Raw genomic sequence first — 21,808 nt, 5'->3', positions numbered from 1 at the left:
CCTGTTACTACCAGGGAATCTTGTTGAAAGTGGCACTTTTGGCACCTGTCACACTTCTTCAACACTTTTCCCACTGGGGCCTAGTATTTGTCTGTCTTCAGACTCCTCAAATTAATGTGGATTGGTGTGGATTAATCACCTTGGGTGTTTTTATTTTACTGGAAGGTGGTATACAAAATCAACTAGTTTGTGTGTTTGTTCATTCAACCCCAAGGATCCTGATCTCTCAGATGTAAACCCAGAAGCTCTTCTAGAGACCTTGAAGGTAAATGGACTACACTTTTTTTCCAAAGTGAAAATAAGACAAAGCTTGCTTCCTAGTTTCTGGCAATTGCAAACCAATCTTCTAAGCACTGTGCTTGAAATATAAGTATTTCCCTCTGCAGGATATGGATGAGATGGAAGCTGATCTTCTGGGCATAAAGAAAGCAAGCTCTGGGCCTGTTCAGAAACCTGGAAAGAATGTGGAGAAATCTCAGCCTTTGGTTGAACCAGCAAGATCTGCTAAGAAAACCACCATAACGGAGAAAGGTGATGCATGCTTTTTGCACAGCCTTTTTAAAGACACTTTGGAAAAACCTGAATTTCAGTAAAAATTCACCTTACTTTAGAAGCTGGACTCTGATATTACAGGCTCTGACATTGCAGGCAGTGACTTATATTTTGGTAATGAACTATTGAAGTACGTATGATATCTTAGGAGTGCCTTCTTTATCACCTCTGTGGCCCTTACTTATGGGTATTTTACCCTCATTGGCTCAATTCATTTGACTAAACCGACCTGGTGAGGAAGTGATGGAAAAACCTTGATGTGCACTGCCTTCAGCTCCATGGAGGAAACACAGGGTGTACTGTTGAGAAAGTGAAGTAAAACAGATACAGTCACTGTAGTATATGTGAGGTGATCACAAAACCGTCATGTAGTGATCGGTGGCAAACATGTTATCATGTGAAACAGCTACAACCATGTTTTCTGTGCTAAGTGCCTGTGTATCTGTTTTCTAATGTCGCAATAAATGTGAGCTTGTCTTGCAAGTTGCAAAGCAGTTGCACCTAGTCCTCATTCTCACCATGCCAAATGGATTAATGAATAATTTCATGTATAGACCATGTGACCTCTTTGTGGGGTGGGGCTGAGAGCTTGCAAATTAAAATCACTGGGCATAATCCAGTCCTTACTTTGCACCCATGAAGGGTGGTGTGTGCAGGGTGCAATGATGACTACAGACCTATAAGAACCAGGTATACTCATGGACCAGAAGTCTGCTGTGCCATTGCCACCCTGGCCATTGTGACCACTGTGTACCAGGCTGTGGTGCAGCAGATTTATACCTCATCCCACAGCAAAGCATCAAGCCCTGCAAGCCATAATGGGCCCAAAAGTACAACTTGCTAATAGTCGGACAGGGAAGGAGATCTGGTGTAAGCAAGGCTGGCAGTGTTTAGCTGGCAGCTGAATCCTTTTAGCAAGGATTCTAAAGCTGGCAGCACAAAGAAGAAAAGCACTGGAGAAGAGTCTCTACAGTTGTTACTGGGTCAGGAGGCTAAGAGAGTGGAGGAAGGATCTGGCTAGAATAGAATAGGGCCCCACTCCTACAAAGGTTGGTTGTACAAATCACCTTCCTGGACCCATCAGCAAAGGAGGCCCAGTAGAGACTTTGGGAAGCCTCTCAGCATTGGATAGGCCTCTCTGCATGGCCGAATCTTGCACATAGGTATACATCTATACTTTCTAGCTTTCTACATAAGTGGACTGGATTGTGTCCTTAAGTTGCCATTAGAAGAAATATTAAGCCAATAGAACCATCTCAGATTTTGAATTTATAATATACATTCCTGCGATTGCCACGTATTGAGCAGAAAAAAGTGGCGTAAGTTGTTCAAGTTAATTGACTGAGTATGCTGGTGTATTTTTGTAACAGTTCTGCCAAGATGGTTTCCAGGGTCTGGCCTGTATGAACAGATAATAGAATAAATTATGGTTATTGCTGTTTTAGTCATTGTGTGTTACAGAATGCATTAAGAAAGTTGCTTCCCACCACATTGTTACCTGAGCCAATGATTTTTAACCAAGAATATGTGACTTCGTGTTGACATCTAGGGATAAATGTCGTTTTTTAAAAACTGAATATCACTGAATATATCTACCTTTGTATATGTGCACAGGAGATGCTGTAAGTGGAATGGACAAGAATCCAAGCTCTGCTCCTACCATCTCCAGACATGTGAAACAGAAGTTTTCTTTTGAAGGTAGGATGTGAATCTTGGCACATAAAGCCAGTGGTATGTATGAGAAATGATTTTTTTAAAAATTCTAGGTTTTAAACATAAGGTAAGCTGAGGAGACTTGCAGCACAATCCCATGTATGTCTACTCAGAAATAAGCCCCACTGAGTTGAATGGGGCTTACTCCCATGTCAATGTGTATAGGCTTACATTATAGGAAAACCTAGGTTCAAATCCCTACTCAGTCATAAAACCTACCAACTGACTTTGGAAAAGTCACTGTCTCTCAAGATAACCTACCTCACAAAGCTTATAGTGTCAGGAGGACACACATTGCCAGAACTCTTTAGACAAAGAGCAGAAGAAAATTTTTTAAAAATAGATTATATTAGCCCCCCCCCCCCAAAAAAAAAAACCAGGGTCACACATAAAAGTGGGAAACAAAGTTGTTTATTGTTAAAAAAATGGTCCTCTGACCACAATTCTTTGGTCTTGAGTCAATGAAGGACCAACTTGGGTAATGTGAAAATATCCTAAGAACTGGGGAGAGGGGACACTGTGGTGGCAGAGGAGGGTGGGACCTGGGCTTACTGGGTTTGAGCTGAAAATCTTGGCTTTGAAGCCTTTTAGTTTTCTTCCCAGTTCTTGACACAAGCTCTACCTATATTTTGCTCTTTCTCAGTGGTTTAGAAACTATAATCCACTCTCCTCATGAACATTCATTTCCTAGACTTGGATGACCCTTTGGCTGACCTCTTGTCTGATGAGGAAGAGGGTACCAAGAAGATGGTACATTCCTCTGCTGCCAAAAATACTCCAGAAACGAATGCTGAAGCTTCCACAGAAAAAGGTAAACAAAGATGATACCAACATGGCATCAGTTCAGACTTAATTTGGTTTCTTTCAGATAAGTTGTCAAGATTAATAACACTTTTATTTGTGAAAACAAAGAGAATTGATAGTCATTGTCGACTAACTTTGTGCTACCAAAAATGGTAGCATTTTGGGGAGTTTGTACCAGTCCAGTTCTTGTCCACCCTCCCAATTCGTAAATAATAGATTTAGGAAGATGGCATAATATAGTCAACTGTGAGACTTGGCTAGCAGATCTGTTTTGTATCAGATATTTGTTTCAGGTCAGAATTAGGATATATTGCAGAGCTGAGGGCATATCTGTACTAGCAAGAATACTCTGAAGAACCTTATGGTATATCATAGAATCTTAAGAGTTGGAAGGGATGAACAAGGTCATCTAGTCAAACCCTCTGCATATAGAGCAGGAAATCCTCCTAGAGCATCTCTAACAGGTGCCTGTCAAGCTTCTGCTTGAAGGTCTCTAGTGAGGGAGGATCCACTCCCTTGCCTTGGCAATCCATTCCACCCTTACCTGATCTTATGCATCTCTATCAAGTACCAAAAGACTCTCGTTGTTCTAATTGTCATATCCTCCAAACATGCTCTAAGGACATAGAAATCTGCCTAGCAGACCGCTTCTGCAGTCAACAGATCAATTAGATTGGGTCATTTAGCCCAACATCATTATTTATTTTGGGTATCTTGTGCTGTGGAATAGCATCATCTTCATCTGAAAGGATGGCTGAAAGGATATTGCATGATTGACAGCCCAATCCTAACCAACTTTCAAGCACTGTTGCAGCTGCAGTGCAGCCCAAAGTAAGGGAACAAACATTCCCTTACCTTGAGGAGGCCTCTGTGTCTCTTCCCCCCCCCCCTCAGAACACAGCCTCCCCCTATTGGCATGGGAGCATTGGCACTGGAAAGTTGGTTAGGATTGGGTTGTGACAGCACAATCTCAGATATTTTCACTTAGAAGTCAGTCCCACTGTGTTCAGCTGGGGCTTACTCACAGGTAAGTGTGTATAGGATAGCATAGCACCCTCAGTTGCTGATTACTACAAGAACTTCTTATACTGAAAATGTAAAAAAGGGAAGCTTACAAAAAGAATAAGCAGGGCAATTTAGCTTGAAAATTACCAGCTGATATGAATTGTTCTAATGGACAAGGTCAGCAACATTATGATTGTACACTTTCACCCATTGCAATTGGCTTACATAAAGATTTTTGAAATTTTAGGCAGGTCTACAACACTTGGATTATACTGTAAAATTAGAGCTCACAATTAGGATTTTCTTCCCCAATTTCATTTGACAGTAACAACTTCTGGCCCTACTGTTGTTCCTCAAAGGAAAAGAGAGGAAGTGATGTTTGAGGATGATGGGGACAATCTCATGGATGCTCTGGGGTTTGGTGAGAGCTCAAAAGGAGAACCAAAATCTGGCAGAACACGTGAGGGGTAAGAAATGTCTGTTCATGACCATGCAGTAGTATAGTTGTGATTGTTTCAGCTGAAGGGCAACAATGGTACTCGACCTGGCAAAACAGAAGAATAGCTTCACTTTTGGGTCACGTGCAGTGCAAGTGACATAGTGGGCATAACGGAAACCTGGTGGAATGCGGAGAATCAGTGGGATACCGCAATCCCGGGCTATAAACTCTACAGGAGGGACAGGCAGGGGCGTGTTGGAAGTGGAGTGGCCCTTTATGTTAAGGAAGGGACAGAATCCAGCAAAGTAGAGATTGAAGGTGGGTCCGACTCCACCGTAGAATCTCTGTGGGTTAAATTACCAGGCTTGTGCAGCGATGTAATACTGGGGGCGTGCTATCGTCCTCCAGACCAGAAATCTGATGGGGACCTTGAAATGAGGAAACAGATCAGGGAGGTGACAAGGAGGGACAGGGTTGTAATCATGGGGGACTTCAATTATCCTCATATTGACTGGGTCAATTTGTGTTCTGGTCACGATAAGGAAACCGGATTTCTTGACGTGCTAAATGACTGTGGCTTAAATCAGCTAGTCACGGAGCCCACCAGAGGACAGGTGACTCTGGATTTAATTTTGTGCAGTACGCAGGACCTGGTTAGAGATGTCAATGTTACAGAGCCATTGGGGAACAGTGATCATGCTGCGATCCGTTTTGACGTGCACGTTGGGGGAAGAATACCAGGCAAATCTCTAACAAAAACCCTTGACTTCCGACGGGCGGACTTCCCTCAAATGAGGAGGCTGGTTAGAAGGAGGTTGAAAGGGAGGGTAAAAAGAGTCCAGTCTCTCCAGAGTGCATGGAGGCTGCTTAAAACAACAGTAATAGAGGCCCAGCAGAGGTGTATACCGCAAAGAAAGAAGGGTTCCACTAAATCCAGGAGGGTGCCCGCATGGCTAACCAGCCAAGTTAGAGAGGCTGTGAAGGGCAAGGAAGCTTCCTTCCGTAAATGGAAGTCTTGCCCTAATGAAGAGAATAAAAAGGAACATAAACTGTGGCAAAAGAAATGTAAGAAGGTGATAGGGGAGGCCAAGCGAGACTATGAGGAACGCATGGCCAGCAACATTAAGGGGAATAATAAAAGCTTCTTCAAATATGTTAGAAGCAGGAAACCCGCCAGAGAAGCGGTTGGCCCTCTGGATGGTGAGGGAGGGAAAGGGGAGATAAAAGGAGACTTAGAGATGGCAGAGAAATTAAATGAGTTCTTTGCATCTGTCTTCACGGCAGAAGACCTCGGGCAGATACCGCTGCCCGAACGGCCCCTCCTAACCGAGGAGTTAAGTCAGATAGAGGTTAAAAGAGAAGATGTTTCAGACCTCATTGATAAATTAAAGATCAATAAGTCACCGGGCCCTGATGGCATACACCCAAGGGTTATTAAGGAATTGAAGAATGAAGTTGCAGATCTCTTGACTAAGGTATGCAACTTGTCCCTCAAAACGGCCACAGTGCCAGAAGATTGGAGGATAGCAAATGTCACGCCTATTTTTAAAAAGGGAAAGAGGGGGGACCCGGGAAACTATAGGCCGGTCAGCCTAACATCCATACCAGGTAAGATGGTGGAATGCCTCATCAAAGATAGGATCACAAAACACATAGACGAACAGGCCTTGCTGAGGGAGAGTCAGCATGGCTTCTGTAAGGGTAAGTCTTGCCTCACAAACCTTATAGAATTCTTTGAAAAGGTCAACAGGCATGTGGATGCGGGAGAACCCGTGGACATTATATATCTGGACTTTCAGAAGGCGTTTGACACGGTCCCTCACCAAAGGCTACTGAAAAAACTCCACAGTCAGGGAATTAGAGGACAGGTCCTCTCGTGGATTGAGAACTGGTTGGAGGCCAGGAAGCAGAGAGTGGGTGTCAATGGGCAATTTTCACAATGGAGAGAGGTGAAAAGTGGTGTGCCCCAAGGATCTGTCCTGGGACCGGTGCTTTTCAACCTCTTCATAAATGACCTGGAGACAGGGTTGAGCAGTGAAGTGGCTAAGTTTGCAGATGACACCAAACTTTTCCGAGTGGTGAAGACCAGAAGTGATTGTGAGGAGCTCCAGAAGGATCTCTCCAGACTGGCAGAATGGGCAGCAAAATGGCAGATGCGCTTCAATGTCAGTAAGTGTAAAGTCATGCACATTGGGGCAAAAAATCAAAACTTTAGATATAGGCTGATGGGTTCTGAGCTGTCTGTGACAGATCAGGAGAGAGATCTTGGGGTGGTGGTGGACAGGTCGATGAAAGTGTCGACCCAATGTGCGGCGGCAGTGAAGAAGGCCAATTCTATGCTTGGGATCATTAGGAAGGGTATTGAGAACAAAACGGTTAGTATTATAATGCCGTTGTACAAATCGATGGTAAGGCCACACCTGGAGTATTGTGTCCAGTTCTGGTCGCCGCATCTCAAAAAAGACATAGTGGAAATGGAAAAGGTGCAAAAGAGAGCAACTAAGATGATTACGGGGCTGGGGCACCTTCCTTATGAGGAAAGGCTACGGCGTTTGGGCCTCTTCAGCCTAGAAAAGAGACACTTGAGGGGGGACATGATTGAGACATACAAAATTATGCAGGGGATGGACAGAGTGGATAGGGAGATGCTCTTTACACTCTCACATAATACCAGAACCAGGGGACATCCACTAAAATTGAGTGTTGGGCGGGTTAGGACAGACAAAAGAAAATATTTCTTTACTCAGCGCGTGGTCGGTCTGTGGAACTCCTTGCCACAGGATGTGGTGCTGGCGTCTAGCCTAGACACCTTTAAAAGGGGATTGGACAAGTTTCTGGAGGAAAAATCCATTATGGGGTGCAAGCCATGATGTGTATGCGCAACCTCCTGATTTTAGGAATGGGTTAAGTCAGAATGTCAGATGTAGGGGAGAGCACCAGGATGAGGTCTCTTGTTATCTGGTGTGCTCCCTGGGGCATTTGGTGGGCCGCTGTGAGATACAGGAAGCTGGACTAGATGGGCCTATGACCTGATCCAGTGGGGCTGTTCTTATGTTCTTATGTTCTTATGTAATCCTGTTTTGTACTGGAACAGGCAGGCCAGGAGGCCTGTGCTGTATCCAGCGCAAGATTGAGGCCAGAAGTGGCTCAGCCAGAGGCAAGGAGAAACTCTTCTCCTTACCTCCGGGTAAGCCACCATGGCCCTCTGACCTGCGCCACCTCAGGAGGTGCACAAGTCCGATGAGAACAGAGCAGCTTCAAGCCGCTCCACGCTGCTTGGGGAACAGGGTTGGGAACCGGCATAACAGCTGGGTCCCAACCCTGCCTCTCACTCCCCACCTGCCTGCCCACCCCTTGGACTGCCCTCCCCATGCTCGTTCCCCACCTCCTCTGTATTCTGAGTGTGATGGAGCACCCCAAAACCAGTACAGTGCCTGACAGCCTGATGCTGCTCCATTACCGGAAGGTTCCCATGAGCCCACCCTAGTAAAATAGTAAGAATTATCTGCTAGTTTCTAGAAATAGACTTTGTAATTTCTATACATGTACCAGAAACAATTTACCAGAAAAAAGAACCAGGCTTTGTATAGTTTCTGAGCATTTAGCAGAAACAATTTTTTGACAGTTTAGAGTTGAAATACAAGCAAGAGTTCCCATAAGTATAATGAAAAAGCCATCAGATTCTCCCCTAGAGCAGTGTTTCTCAACCAGTGGTACGGTACCATCAGTGGTACTTGAAGTGGTGTCTGGCGGTACTTGCAAGACCCCTGGACACCTGCTGCCCAGCAGCGAGACTAGGAACGTGACGCAACAAACAGTGGTAGGACGCTCCAAAGCATGCTTTTCCACTCTTGTAAAACCCTCCCATCCACCCTGCACCTCTTATTGGTGTTTGTCACATGTGGTCTCCCAACCCAGAAGTAACTGGTGATGATGTTATCACCAGTTACTTCCTGTGGTCCTCCTAAGTGGACCGTGTGAAGTAGTACAATGGAGGACAAACATTGAGAAACACTGCCCAAGAGGACCAGTTTCATATTTTATGATGGTTGGTTGTGTATATAGAATTTGTTGTTCTTTTTGGCAGAGGCGAACCTCGTCCTGCTCGAACTATGTTGGATGAATTGCTGGGCCGAGGAACGGCAGCAAAACTCCTTGAGCGACCAACTACGGGAGAACACAAGGAATTCAAGCTGGATAAGAAATATCAAAAGCAAGCAGGCAAGAGTGGCAGAAATTATCAACCACTTCCTCCAGAAACTATATATTCCTCAAAGTCTTTTTGCTCCCCCTCTGAAGCAACAAAAATATTCGCAACTGGTGTTCGAACCCTGATGCTGGGAAGGATATGGAAACGATTACTATTGATCAGTGGTTCTCAAACTTCCCAGGAGATTTGACAGGGCAGGGGCAGCAAAGCGATCCCCAGGATCACGCCCCTGCGGGGGAAGGGGGGCTATTTTTAACTACTCATACATGCTCCCATAAGTGGGGAACCCTGCGGAGCGCTTGCAGGGCTCCACGCGGCTTCTAAACAGTGAAAGTTGCAAGCATGATGAAACCAGAAATTCCACTTCTGGTTTAATCGCGCTTGCAACTTCCACTGTTTAGAAGCCGCGGGGAGCCTTGAAGTGTTTTGCAGGGCTCCCCACACCCCCTGGACCCTGGGAGCACGTATTGGTAGTTAAAAAAAAATAACCCCCTTCCCCCTGCAGGGGTGCGATCCTGTGGATCGCTTTGCTGCTTTCCCCCTGCCCCCGCCCCTTAAAGGGAACAGGGCATCCTTACACAAGCTGGTGGGTCACGACCCTCCAGTTTGAGAACCACCGCTATAGATGCTTAATGGATTTTGACTATACATAAAATGCTTGTTCTGACAGGAATTTTGAAAAATTTTCTTCAAGCCATCTGATCTGGTTTTACCTCACCCCTTTACCTCGTTTTTTTACTGCACAATCCTATACATTTTTACTCTTAAATAAGTCCCACTGTGCTTAATGGGCCTTACTTTTAGCTAAGTGTAAGAAGCATTCTTATCATGTAGCCTTTTAAAAGGGTGAGGGGAGTCACAAACACCAGCATAGCTGCCCAGTCTGTCCCCATGGTTCTTGTCAAGAATCAGTTCTTTGAAATCACTAGAAATTCTGAAGTTTAAATTTGAATGAGTTTAAGAATGCATTATAGTCTCTTCTGGTTTCCAAACCTTTAAGATGCATGCCTGTCACACTCATAAGCGTTGTCCACTGCTATGAGAATTATTAATACATTTTTGTTCCTCAAGAAATGAAGGCTGATATTCCCCCAGGGCAGGGCCCATGCGAGGGGGATAAAGGGGGTAATTTGTACATGGGCCTAGGGTCAAAAAAGGGGCACAGGAGCCAAAGGAGGGGCCCGGAAATTTCCTGGGATCTTACGTTTTTCTGTCTCACCTGAACTTGCTGCACGCGTGGGATACTAAGGGCACTACCGAGGGTGTGCTGCCACAAGCCATATGTGCCATGATGAGGAATGCATACATGACACTCCTGAACACAGCCTCAAATCTGGGAGGAAACTGGCCTGCTACAGTAGCTCTTTGGCTTGTGGATCCACTTACTATAAAGTTGTGTAGAGGAGCTCAGGAACGCAGCTGCAGGACTACAGCTGCTGCAGCAGTAAGTTTTGGTATGCACAGGGCATTTTCCATTCTATGTGAACCTAAATACGATGGTGTTAATTTTCTGCAATGATTTTTATATTTGAAAGATTTTAGAGAGACTTAGGAGTGTGTTTGGTTTTTCCATATTACTGTATCTAGCTGGTGATGCCACGTGGGCAGATAGACCTAGGCTCCACATCAAGAAGCATGGTGGACCTGGGCTCCAAAGGCTTTTCCTGCTGTTACCATGCTCCTCCACCTTGTTCTGCCCACCCCTGTCACCACCCTCCCCCACTCTTTCACCCCCTCCCCCTTTGGGAGGGAACCCAAAAGAAACTTTGTGCCCCCTGATAAATTCCTCTCAGAGGCCCTGCCCCAAAGGCTACATGTTGCCAACACGCTGTATTCTATTTATCCTTACATATGTCAGTCTCTTCTGACTTTGGGGTCTATGAACTCCACAGTGAAACAGAGCCATTTCTGTGCTTGACTCTTGGGGCTCTTGTCTCATATAGATAAGGAAGACATTTTGAGTGATGAGTTTACATTTGGAGCCTACCAACCCACTGTGGCCACTGCTCCAGAGGGACGGCAGTCAAGGCGCCAGTCTGTCAGGTACTGATTGCTGCAACCTTTGCCAAATGTGACTCTCCCCATGAGGGTGCCTGTAAAATCCTACCGCCTCCTAATTTTTCCGGGTACATGTCCTTCTGGTTGTAGGTTTTCCTCTGAGAACCTCAGTGAACTGAAAACAGACCTGAGGTCAAAACCTTCCACCCCAGCATCTGCTAGCCCTGTACGCAGCAAAACTGGAGCTGATTGGTTGGGACTGAAAGATGAAGGTTTTGACTTGTCTCCGCCATCTCTGCGAAAGGAATCCAGCAGAAGCAGTACAAGAGGAGCCACTCTGGATATGCCTCCTGGCCCTCCTGACAATGAACCCCCTATGCCAACCAGCCAGCTCCTTTCTAGGTCCAAGCCAGCTATTGAAGAAGGAACCTGGAAGCCTGAAGCAGTCAAGAATGATGATGATGATAGCTGGCTGAGTAATGTCTTGTCTCAAAAGAAATCTCAAGCACTGGAGAAGGTAGAAACGACACCTGGGCCCTCAGATGCTCCAGTACAGAGAAAGGAGGTGGATTCTTTTGCTCATGCTAGGTAAGACAAAATACCCCTGGATGTCTACAATTTAAACCCTTCAGATTGTGTAACTGGAAAAGCATATTTCCACTTGCAGAAGTTTGCCATTTCTCTTACACATTCCAAATGATTAGTGATATGTAAATTTGATTTAAAAAATGGGGAAAGTTGCCATTAGATTGGCATAAATGGCCTTTCCATGCACTGAAGCTCATATCTTAAGCTAATGTGGTAGGGGGAGGAGAGTATTGTTTAATCAGATTTCCATAAAAGAACGTTATTTAAAGTGTTTTTGCTTTTTATCAGCCAACCTTCCACCTCCGCACAAAGACATCAGCAGTCTGTTGTCTCAACAGAAAGCCCTGTCAGAGAGGAAGAATCAGTGTAAGTCTCCCTGGTTACTGACATATTGCTCTTTCTTTAGCTATTTTGATGTTAATAAGAGAATGAATGCAGAAGGGTGGGGCAGACTTTTTCCATACTTTCAAAGAGCATCTGAAATAGGAAGTGAGTGGAGATGATTCTAATGCACACTGGTGAATGAGATTAATTAATCCAGGAAACAAATGCATGTACTGCGATAGAATTGTGAGAGTGCATCAGTATGTTTGAGAATGCTTTAAAAAATCCAGTTCATTAGCTAGCTGCCTTTTAACCACTCTGACTGGATTAGCAAAAGAAGGTTTGAAGACTGACTGGGCTACGTTAAATTATTTTGATTACACATCCTAAATTGTAAAGATAAAATGATCTTAACTCATTGGTACTTATTGTAGAATAAAAGACTATTACTTGGATGCCTATCGAATGGCAAGTATCTCTGTCTTTCTTTGTGTTTTCCACAGGTCTTCTATACCTTGGTTAAAACCTCAGGAACAAAGCACTCCCGCTTTCCCATCCAGTTCCAGGAAAGGGACTCCTTTTGGAGACTCTAGCAAGGCAGGTAAGACTCAGACTCCAAACGAACTGCTTAGAGACACAGTGCTCAGAATCCTCTATAGCTGGATGACCCTTTTTTCACTTGGGTCTGATATGTCTGATCACCTGCTGATGTTTCTGCCTACTGTTGGGTTAGCAGTAGAAGAAAGACTTCCAGAGCTATTGTAGAAACATAATGGAGAAACAAAATCACCAGTCACTCTTATGCTTCCTCTCCTCTTCCTATCCAATCTCTTCCCGCTGTCATGCATTCACTAGCCATGTCATTAAGGGCACAGTGGAAATAGAATAAACTTCCTTCTTTCCTTCTGAGAACCAGCTTAGGATAATGTGTTCTTAAAATCTATAGCTGTTTTGTGTCCTTTTAACCATGAAATTCCTGAAGTGAAAAGCAAGTCCTACCTTACACTGGAAAAGCTTATACGCCCATTGCTATATCTGATTTTGATAGGTATTGAATTTCCAGCACCCGTAGCTTCTTTGCAAAGACAAGAAGAAATCCTTGGGATTCCCATACACACCCAGGTAGGTGGATGTTATTTTTATTGGTTGGGATGGATAAATAAATCTCTTAACAAATCTGTTGCAGTTCTCATGGACCATGTTACATTTCTTCAATTCCTCATTCATGTTCTCTTTCCATTGTGTGTGAATCTAAAGAGAAACCAAACTCAGTCCAGAAAACTGCAGTCTGATAATTAGGGAATTGTTTCTCACCTTGGTTAAAACTGTGGGTCAGGACCCACTAGGTGGGTCGTGAGCTAATTTTAGGTGGGTCCCTATTCATTTCAATATTTTATTTTTAACATGTTAGACTTGATGCTACCATGGTATGTGACTGTGTTTGGGGAAATGTTATGGATCTGTACTTTTAACAGGCTACTATGTATATGCTTTTGACTACTGGGTCAGTGTGGGTAGGATTGCAGCCTAGGATTGTAAAAAATTTTCCTCCTTGACGATGTCACTTCGGTCATGACATCACTTCTGGTGGGTCCTGATAGATTCACATTGTAAAAAGTGGATCCCGATGCTAAAAGTTTTAAGAACCACTGAATTAGGGAATTTGACATTCTGGAGCACCAATCTGCAAACATTGTAGTTGCCTCTGTGCTTTCTGGGTCTGCTCTCCCCTTTCCAAAATACAGATAAATAGGAAGTTTATAAACCTCCATAAAATCATAATACACTACCTAGCTTAGTGGCCTGCACCAGGGCTGGCCCATCCATGATGCAAACAATATCGTTTGCATTTGGCAGTGTATGGGGGTGAGGAGAGGGAGTGGTGAACAGATCAACCTTGCCACCTTCCCACTCTCTGCTGCCAGGGATGGAGGCCTCCCCATCTGCCCCTCACTCTGTGGGCTCTTTAATCAAAGCAAGAAATATAGAGTGTGCTGGGATTGCTCCCAGTATGCTCCTCATTTCCTGCTTGATTTAGGGCACAATCCTAACCAACTTTCCAGCACTTACATAGCTGTGCCAACATTCTGCAATGGGAAGACAGTCAAGGGGGCCTCCCCAGAGTAAGGGCATGTTTGTTACCTTACCTTGGGGCTGCACTGCAGCTCGGTCAGTGCTGGAAAGTTGGTTAGGATTGCACCCTTAAAAAGTCTGTGCAGAGGAAGGAGTGAAGTGTGTTCCGATCCTCAGAGTGTGGTGATCTGGCTCCCTCACCTGAATCCTTTCTCCACCAGGCTCTTCAAAAGGGCTTGGTGGAGCAATGAAAGAGGCAAGGGGTCAGATTACTGTGCTCCGGGGATTAGAACACAGTGATCCTGTTCACTTACACTCAGCTAGTCTCCTTTATATCAGCATCCAGGAAAGAAATGCCTTGGTTTTCATGAGTAATCTACAGACACTGGTAGTACTCTGGTACATTGCAGGTCCCAGCTTCCATTCCTAGCATCTCCAGCTAGTACTGGGGAAGATCCCTACCTTTAAATCCTTTTAAGGAGCCACTGCCAGCTGTTGAACCAGATGGGCCAGTGGTCTGCTTTGGTAGAAGGCAGCTTCCTATGTTTGTAGGCATCTCTCAAAACATTTTCCATAGGATTCTCCCATCCTTGTAAGTTCAACCATAAGCATAGGATTTTCGTATCCTTGTAGGTGACTGCAATTGGTGCTCTTGTCCATCAATTTGTTCTATTACAGAAGTAAGGCTTATAATTGGTAGCATGGCCTGTGAATGTAACAGGGGGTCTTCAGAGGTGATGCAGGCTTGTAAATTAACAGGTAGAGCTGCACTAGTCAGAGTGTCCATTCTGTTTTAAAGTGGTTCTCTTCTGCTCTCCATGCCAACATTAACAACATGTATCAATGGCAACAATGCATTCCTGGTGTTGTGTATGAAAACGGCCTCATGCTTTGCATGCTAAAATGGCTTTCCTTTTTGTCTTCCCACCACAGTCCTCCACCTTTTCTCAACTCCTGCACCCAGAACCCCATGCACAGAGCTCACCAAATGCCAGTGAGTATGAAAAAAGACTGGCAGGCATTCAAGTGCAGCTGCGAGAGAGCATAGCAAGCTACCAAGCGGAGCTGCTGAGTGCCCAGGCTCATCTCACAGAGCTGGAAGGTCAGGTCAGTTTCCCAGTTGAGCATGCTAAGGTCTGAGGTAGGAGCGGCTCTCATTAGCACCTTAATTTTCCTTTTATGGAAGCACGGTATTAGGGCCCAATCCTTTCCAACTTTCCAGCACTGACACAGCTGCAATGCAACTCCAAGGTAAGGGAACAAACATTCCCTTACCTGCTGGCATGGCTGTATCAACACTGGAAAGTTGGATAGGATTCAGCCCTCAGTCACTTCAGTTGTAGTGGCCAAATCTATGGATGTGGCTGAGGGCACATGGGTCACCAAGACATGGTAATGGCTCAACTACCTTTTTTAGAAACAATCCCCTTTATCCTTGTCAAATATCTGGGCTCTCCTGTAAGGTTTTTCTACACCAACATCGGTTTGGAGAGATTATCTGGGCAGGATGGCTCTTCTTTGACAGCTGGGATGGGAGTATGGTTGCAGGGTCATTGTGAGTTCCTTACCACCTCCTGGTGGCTTTTTCCCATTCAGGTGCGGAGGATGGAGCTGGAGAAGAGTCAGCAGAAACTGTTGCTGGAAAGTCTGCAGCAGCGTCATCAAGAGGATTTGGAACTAATTGAGAAGGCTCACAGGTAATAACTACTGTGGGTCAGACACTTCACAAAGTCCTTCCCGGTTCAGAAACCTTGCTGTGCTTCAGACAGCAGTAAGAGGGTCAGGGCGGGCTGGAGGGCACTACTCAGCATGCGAATTTTGAGCCCCTGCTGATGCAGTCATGCCAAAAAGGCTACTGCTACATCCTGCAGGGGGCAGATCAGGTGGTTTGGGTGTGACAGGGCAGGGGAAGGTGCTGGTGGAGGGCAGGTGGGCAGATCAGCCCAGGAGGGGGGCAGGATAGGTGGCACCTGTGTATGTCGTATCCTATCCTCCCTCTTGGATCCGATGCGCTGACATGAATCCACTCGGACTTGCACCAGCTGTTTAGCTCATGCTGTCCACGTAGACCTATTGTGCAAGCTGAAGAAGACCTCCAGCCTTCCCCCATGGAATGCAGTGCTGTCCATGCCGGCCCCATTGCATCTGCGTGGAGGAGTGGTGGTGGTGGATCGTATTGTGCTGTAAGTCAGCAGCTAGGCCCCAAAACATAATGAAAGGCTGATAACATTTACTAGTCCCTATTGCCCCACAGTATCTTGCATCCCTCTTTTTACCCAAATATATTTTGAGACTTGTATGGGTTTTTCTTTGTCAGGAACCGTGTGAAAATGATTGAAGACTCTTACCGCCAGCGCGAGGAACGCCTCCGGCAAGAAAACAAAGAGTTAGCAGAACAATATCTGTCCCAGTGTAAGAGTGCAGAGCAGGCCAAATCAGAAATGTTGGCCCAGCACCAGCGCCGACTCACAGAGCTGGAGGGAGAGAAGGCCAAGGAGATTGATCGGCTGCAGGAGCTTCAGCGGTAAGGGTGGGGAGGAGCATTAGTTGGACTTTGAACGGCTTTTCAAGTGCACTGGTCAAAATGCACCTTTCTGTTTCATTGCCTAAGGTGACAATTCTTGAATTTGAATCCTCTAAGGCCAGGCCAAGTTATTTTTTACTTGAAAGCTGGCATGCTCTTTCACCAGCAGGCATCTCTCTCTATGTATAGATAGATGGCTAGAACATTAAATTGGGGCAAACTCTGAAGTGAGATTTCTCTGAAGAATCTACTCCCCATTCCCCAATTTCAGAATGTCCAAGTAGGGACATGTTTGTGTTTGGACATCTACAGAATGTCCATCCTGGAAATGCGCAAAGACCATGAAGAGCAACTACAACGGCTGAAACAACTGAAGAATCAAGAGATTGATGCTGTGACTAGTGCCACTACTTATACCAGGTAAAAACTGCTGCTCATGTGACGTATGTCAGATCCCAAATTAGGAGCTAGAGCTAGGAATTGCAAAGCATAGTTGGGGGGGAAAGAAAGGAACTGTGTTCAGATCTCAAGGGATATCTGACAAGCTGGGTCTTAATGTTGTTTACACATGCCTTTGGAACATCTTCAGGAGTAATAACTAACAAAGAGTGAAAACTCAAAATTGCCAGGCATGCAAGCAGGTTTGTATATGTTTGATAATTGGGATTCTTTTTACAAGGGATGTGATCTTTTACCATCTGATACTTGAACACAATTAGCCAGATTAGAGGAAGAGTATGCTAGTTGACTGGAGTTTTCTCTGCACTGCTGCTGTTTTTGGCCCAACCAGGAGTAGTATGCTCTGCAAAGGAGTGTCTCATTGATGTGCCCCCTCCCACTACACCAGTAGCATCTATAGCAACAGCAGCAGAGTGCAGTGGAGAAGACTTCCTTCCCTCTTTTGCTAAGCAAGCTGTGGCCAATTCCCTTTGACAGTGCTACTGAGAAAGTGGCATGGAAAAGACTGAGGGGTTTTGCAAGAGGTGGAGAGAGTCTTTCAAGTAGTAGGTTAGGATGTAAGGGACAGCCAGATACATGGTTGCTATGTTGTCCAAGGCATTTTATTGTGGTCAACTGGTGCTACTATAAGAGAAAGAGAAGATTATGTAGGTGAAAGTGGAGTTTGGGGTCTCCACACACCTCTCCAAATACACGCTGTATAAGAATCCTGAGCAAGACCTGAGGATTTTGGGACTCTGGCACAAGGTTTCCAAATGGATAATCTGACAACACTGGCCAGAAATGCACAATCTGCACACCTATTGAAGGGTGAGCACCCTGAGGTCTAATATGAACCCCTATATGGCCAATCAGAAGGGTTTAGCTCACATATACCTTAATACTGCACAATAAACCTTCTGGCTCATGCACTTTTTGTAAAGAAGTCTACAGGAAACAAATGAATGCATCTTGCTGGGCAGTGTAACTCTCTTCTTGCTTTTTGCAGGTCTTTGAATGGTATCATTCAGCAAATGGAGAAGTTCTCTAGCAATCTGAATGAGCTCTCTAATAAAGTGGAGGCCACTCACCAAACTACATCCCATGGGCTTGAGATTGGTACCCGCCAGAGGGATGAACAGCTCAAGGGTACAAGCCTTTCTGACTCCAGAATCCCAAGTATCATTTTGTCTAAGTCTTTCTTTTGCCCGACTTTAGGGCATGACAGCTTAACTTGAGTCCAGGTCTGAAAAGCTCTGCTGTAATATATATGTTCTTGTCGTATCGTTTCATATTTCTCTTAATATGCAAACATCAAATGAATAGAAGCTTAACTAGACCTGAAGGAGAAAACAAAACCAAGTAGTTGCACTAGCTTCTAGCATCTAGACTGGGCTGACATTAGTTGTTCTACTGCTTGAGGCGTACGTCTATGCTAGCTACCACCATCTTGGCAAAGGGAGGCAGGGAAGTGCTTCCAAGATGGTTCCAAGCACACTGAGTGACCTTGAGCGACCACTCTAGGAAATCTGCCTGGCATCATCTGGGAACACACTGCTGGTGTACCTAGTGCCACTGCTGCCCAGGGTGGACTGCTCCCATTGCTCGACCTTGGCTGCTCAAAGGCATGGGTAGACCTGGTCTCTGCCTTGAGATCCTTTGAGGGAGGTCAGGTCTACCTGGCATTTGACACAGCAGCTAGATCTGGCCTCCGCCTCAATATCCACCCCCCCCCCCCGGGAGGCTAACCCAGCACTCAAACCCAGCACTCAAACACTGGGTAGATCTGTCCTCAAGGTTCCTCACAGAGGAGGCCAGGTCTACCTGGCATTGGAAGGGACAGGCACTCCCTTATGTCATGCACCTGGGGCAGACTGCTCCCCCCACCTCTCCCTTGATATGCTGCTAGAGCACACATACTCCTTCCCTGCTGCAACATCTAGTCAGCTTGGTCAAAATGTTTCCAAAATGCCATTGCTGCTATATTGTACCTCAGATTTGCCTTGTGAGCTCGGTTATGGAGCATCACACTTTGTCAGTGCCAGTGCAATAGTGGGGCTGTAATTTGGACATTTTCCAGACTCACAAAGAGAGTCTGGTCCAACAAGAAGCTGACGGAACATACCAAGATCCAGGTCTACAGAGCTTGCGTCTTGAGTACACTTCTGTACTGCAGTGAGTCATGGACTCTTCACTCACAACAGGAGAAGAAGCTGAACGCTTTCCACATGTGCTGCCTCCGACGCGTCCTCGGTATCACCTGGCAGGACAAAGTTCCAAACAACGTAGTCCTGGAACGAGCTAGAATCCCCAGCATGTATACACTGCTGAAACAGAGACGCCTGCGTTGGCTTGGTCATGTCGTGAGAATGGGCAATGGTCGGATCCCAAAGGATCTCCTCTATGGAGAACTTGTGCAGGGAAAGCGCCCTACGGGTAGACCACAGCTACGCTACAAGGATATCTGCAAGGGGGATCTGAATGAACCTCAACAGATGGGAAACCTTGGCCTCTGAGCGTTCTGCTTGGAGGCAGGCTGTGCAGCAAGGCCTTTCCCAGTCTGAAGAGACACTTTGCCAACAGACTGAGGCTAAGAGGCAAAGAAAGAAGGTCCATAGCCAGGGAGACAGACCAGGGACACACTATACTTACTCCCAGTGTGGAAGGGATTGTCACTCCTGAATCGGCCTTTTCAGCCACACTAGACGCTGTGCCAGAACCACCATTCAGAGTGCGATCCTATAGTCTTTCGAGACTGAAGGTTGCCAACAGAAGGATTTGGACAAAGGAAGTACAGTGGACACCCCTCCCCCCACTTTACAATGGATTCACTTTACAATCCAGTGATTTTACAATAGATTTTTCATAGTAAAACAAGGTTCACTATACACTTTACAATCAGCTCATGATTGCTACCCACAGGACCCCATGGGTGATAGATAAGCCAATCAGCAAAGCAAGTGCAAATGTTTGATAGCATCCCAACCAATAGCAGCATTTTTAACAGTGTGGCTTTATATAGGGAGGGAAGGATTTAGCCAATGCGAATGCTGGGGCAAACGCAAGCTTTGTGGGTAGCATCTCAGCCTGTAGCAGCATGTTTGACCAGACTCTGTGTGTTGAAGGAAGGATACAGCCTTATAATGTGTGAGTTTTAATTACAACATTGTCTTAATTGATCATGGGCACTGAAGAGTGCAGTAGGCACCTATTAAACCACCTTTTAGAAAGGAAAATAGCTTATTTCTGTGGCAGAGCTTCAATTTCTGAGGTTTTGGAATGAATTACTAAACAACAATGCATTATTGGGTTCACATTACAATATTTTCACAATACAGTGGTGTCTCTGGAACAGATTACCATCATAAAGTAGGTGTCCACTGTAGCAGTCTGCACACCATTGCAGGCTGCAAAGTAGACATTCTTGTCTCTTTTCCTGTCATTCCTCACTGCCCCCCTCATATTCCAAAGTGCTGCAAGACCGTTTGACCTGGCAGCAGAGAGACATGGAAGATGAACGAAGTCGGCTTCAGGAGGTCATCTCTAAAATGGAGTCTAGACTGAATGAGCAGACCCGGCTTCTGGAGCAGGTGAGCTGAGGCGAGAATGGGAGCACTTTATGGCAGACATCTGTGCTAGCAGAAGTATGAGAACTGGAATTCAGGACTTAAGCAAAAAGGCAGTCTGATTTTCTTCCAATTGCATTAGCACTGAAGGAAAATGCTAGTGCTTAAGCTGTTGGTAGAACTCAAATGAACGAACACCTGAGCCTGCTTCAACTTTATGCTATGTTTATTTAATAGTATCTCACAGATGAGAGCTTAATGGTCAACCAAATGCTGCATCACATATTCACTCAGGTCACTACCCCTTCCAGGTAAGGCCCTGAGTGATGTGAAGTGAGATATATCTCTGAGGGGGGTCATCTCTGAAGAGAGTGTCTGGATATTCCAGGGGGATTTGGAACATCCAGATTCTGGGGAGGGAAGGCATGTAACACTGGGGTGGGAGTGACATGCAAGGAATTCGCATGCAGAAGATTTGGGTGTATGGTTGATTATTCAGGAGTGCATGAGTCCAGCATGGAGCCTGAAGGAACAGCACAAAAAGGGCAAGTAGATATCCAAATTGACGAGCAGCATTTTAGTGAGCACATTCATGGGATCACTTGACACAAATTTCTTAAGTTCTAACAGGCTTGTCCTCATACTAGAGTAGTAAAGCAGGGACACCTTCCATGCCATACAGTGGCATTTTAAAATAGGAGAAATGCTTCTAATCTGTGTTGGTGATTGTGAAAATTCTTCTGGTGATTGTGAAAGTTCAGAATAAAAGAGCCACACTAACATTGAGTGGGACAAAACCCCACAAACTTGCCTTGAAAGAATGAAGAATATACAATTGTAACCATACTCAATTAGGTTAACAAGAGATTTGAAAACAGTTTTTATCATGGTTATTTAAAAGCATTATAAGCATGGAGCATAGTTCTAATATGAGTTTGGGTTTTTTTGGAATCGATCAGCATGTGTGTGTTGGTGTGTGTGTTTTCTTAATTAATTAATAACGGGGGAGGAGGGAATAAGTTATGCACAAAGCCTATGCATTTCTTGTTTTTTTTTTTTGCTTGCATACATTATGTTTCATTTCCTTGTGAGCACTACCTGTTATTATTCAAATTGCAGCAAGCTGATGTTCCAGCTGTCACTGGAATGGCTTTCATCTGGGTAGCACCCACTAAATAATCAGTTCTCAATTCCTTCTTGCTTCACCACAACTTAAATTGATTTGTTGCAGTAGCAGTGGAGTAAACCCGCCCTGAGCTGACTCGTGTATCTCTACCTTAGGAACGCTGGAGAGTGACAGCAGAACAGTCCAAAGTGGTATCTCTGCAGCACTCGCTGGAGGAACAGAGAAGGGTCATGACCCAGCAGCTAACTATGGAGAGGGAAGAGCTAGAGAGGGCAAAGGTTAGATGCGTCCATGTTGTTCAAGTAAAGTGATAATGGCATAGCACTGTAAAGTGAGGACTCACAGCACTGATTCAATTGTAAAAATCTATTCTGGAACTGGAAGTTCCAGAACTGGAAGTGGGGTGGGGAAATATCGCCCATAAGCATGACTCTTGCCCTTTCGTGTA

At 45.2% G+C, this 21,808-nt stretch overlaps 1 protein-coding gene across 7 annotated transcripts in view; it reads left to right on the top strand.

Annotated features, from left to right (window-relative positions):
- The window catches only part of FBF1 (Fas binding factor 1), a 37,283-nt gene that overhangs the window by 7,205 nt on the left and 8,270 nt on the right, over positions 1–21,808 (top strand). For all 7 annotated transcript variants that reach the window (XM_066613784.1, XM_066613783.1, XM_066613780.1 and 4 more), the window contains 18 exons: positions 215–265; positions 387–531; positions 2,167–2,250; positions 2,957–3,076; positions 4,400–4,541; positions 8,601–8,734; positions 10,667–10,766; positions 10,872–11,309; positions 11,598–11,675; positions 12,137–12,234; positions 12,682–12,755; positions 14,640–14,813; positions 15,303–15,403; positions 16,024–16,230; positions 16,543–16,650; positions 17,678–17,817; positions 20,140–20,258; positions 21,516–21,638. In XM_066613784.1, the coding sequence (XP_066469881.1) occupies positions 215–265; positions 387–531; positions 2,167–2,250; positions 2,957–3,076; positions 4,400–4,541; positions 8,601–8,734; positions 10,667–10,766; positions 10,872–11,309; positions 11,598–11,675; positions 12,137–12,234; positions 12,682–12,755; positions 14,640–14,813; positions 15,303–15,403; positions 16,024–16,230; positions 16,543–16,650; positions 17,678–17,817; positions 20,140–20,258; positions 21,516–21,638 (2,436 nt within the window). The remainder of the gene's footprint in view (positions 1–214; positions 266–386; positions 532–2,166; positions 2,251–2,956; positions 3,077–4,399; positions 4,542–8,600; positions 8,735–10,666; positions 10,767–10,871; positions 11,310–11,597; positions 11,676–12,136; positions 12,235–12,681; positions 12,756–14,639; positions 14,814–15,302; positions 15,404–16,023; positions 16,231–16,542; positions 16,651–17,677; positions 17,818–20,139; positions 20,259–21,515; positions 21,639–21,808) is intronic.

Source organism: Tiliqua scincoides, chromosome 2, assembly GCF_035046505.1.
Source record: "Tiliqua scincoides isolate rTilSci1 chromosome 2, rTilSci1.hap2, whole genome shotgun sequence".
NCBI lineage: Eukaryota > Metazoa > Chordata > Lepidosauria > Squamata > Scincidae > Tiliqua > Tiliqua scincoides.
The sequence above is the reverse complement of the archived record's forward strand: the minus strand, read 5'-3'. Positions and strand labels throughout refer to the sequence as shown.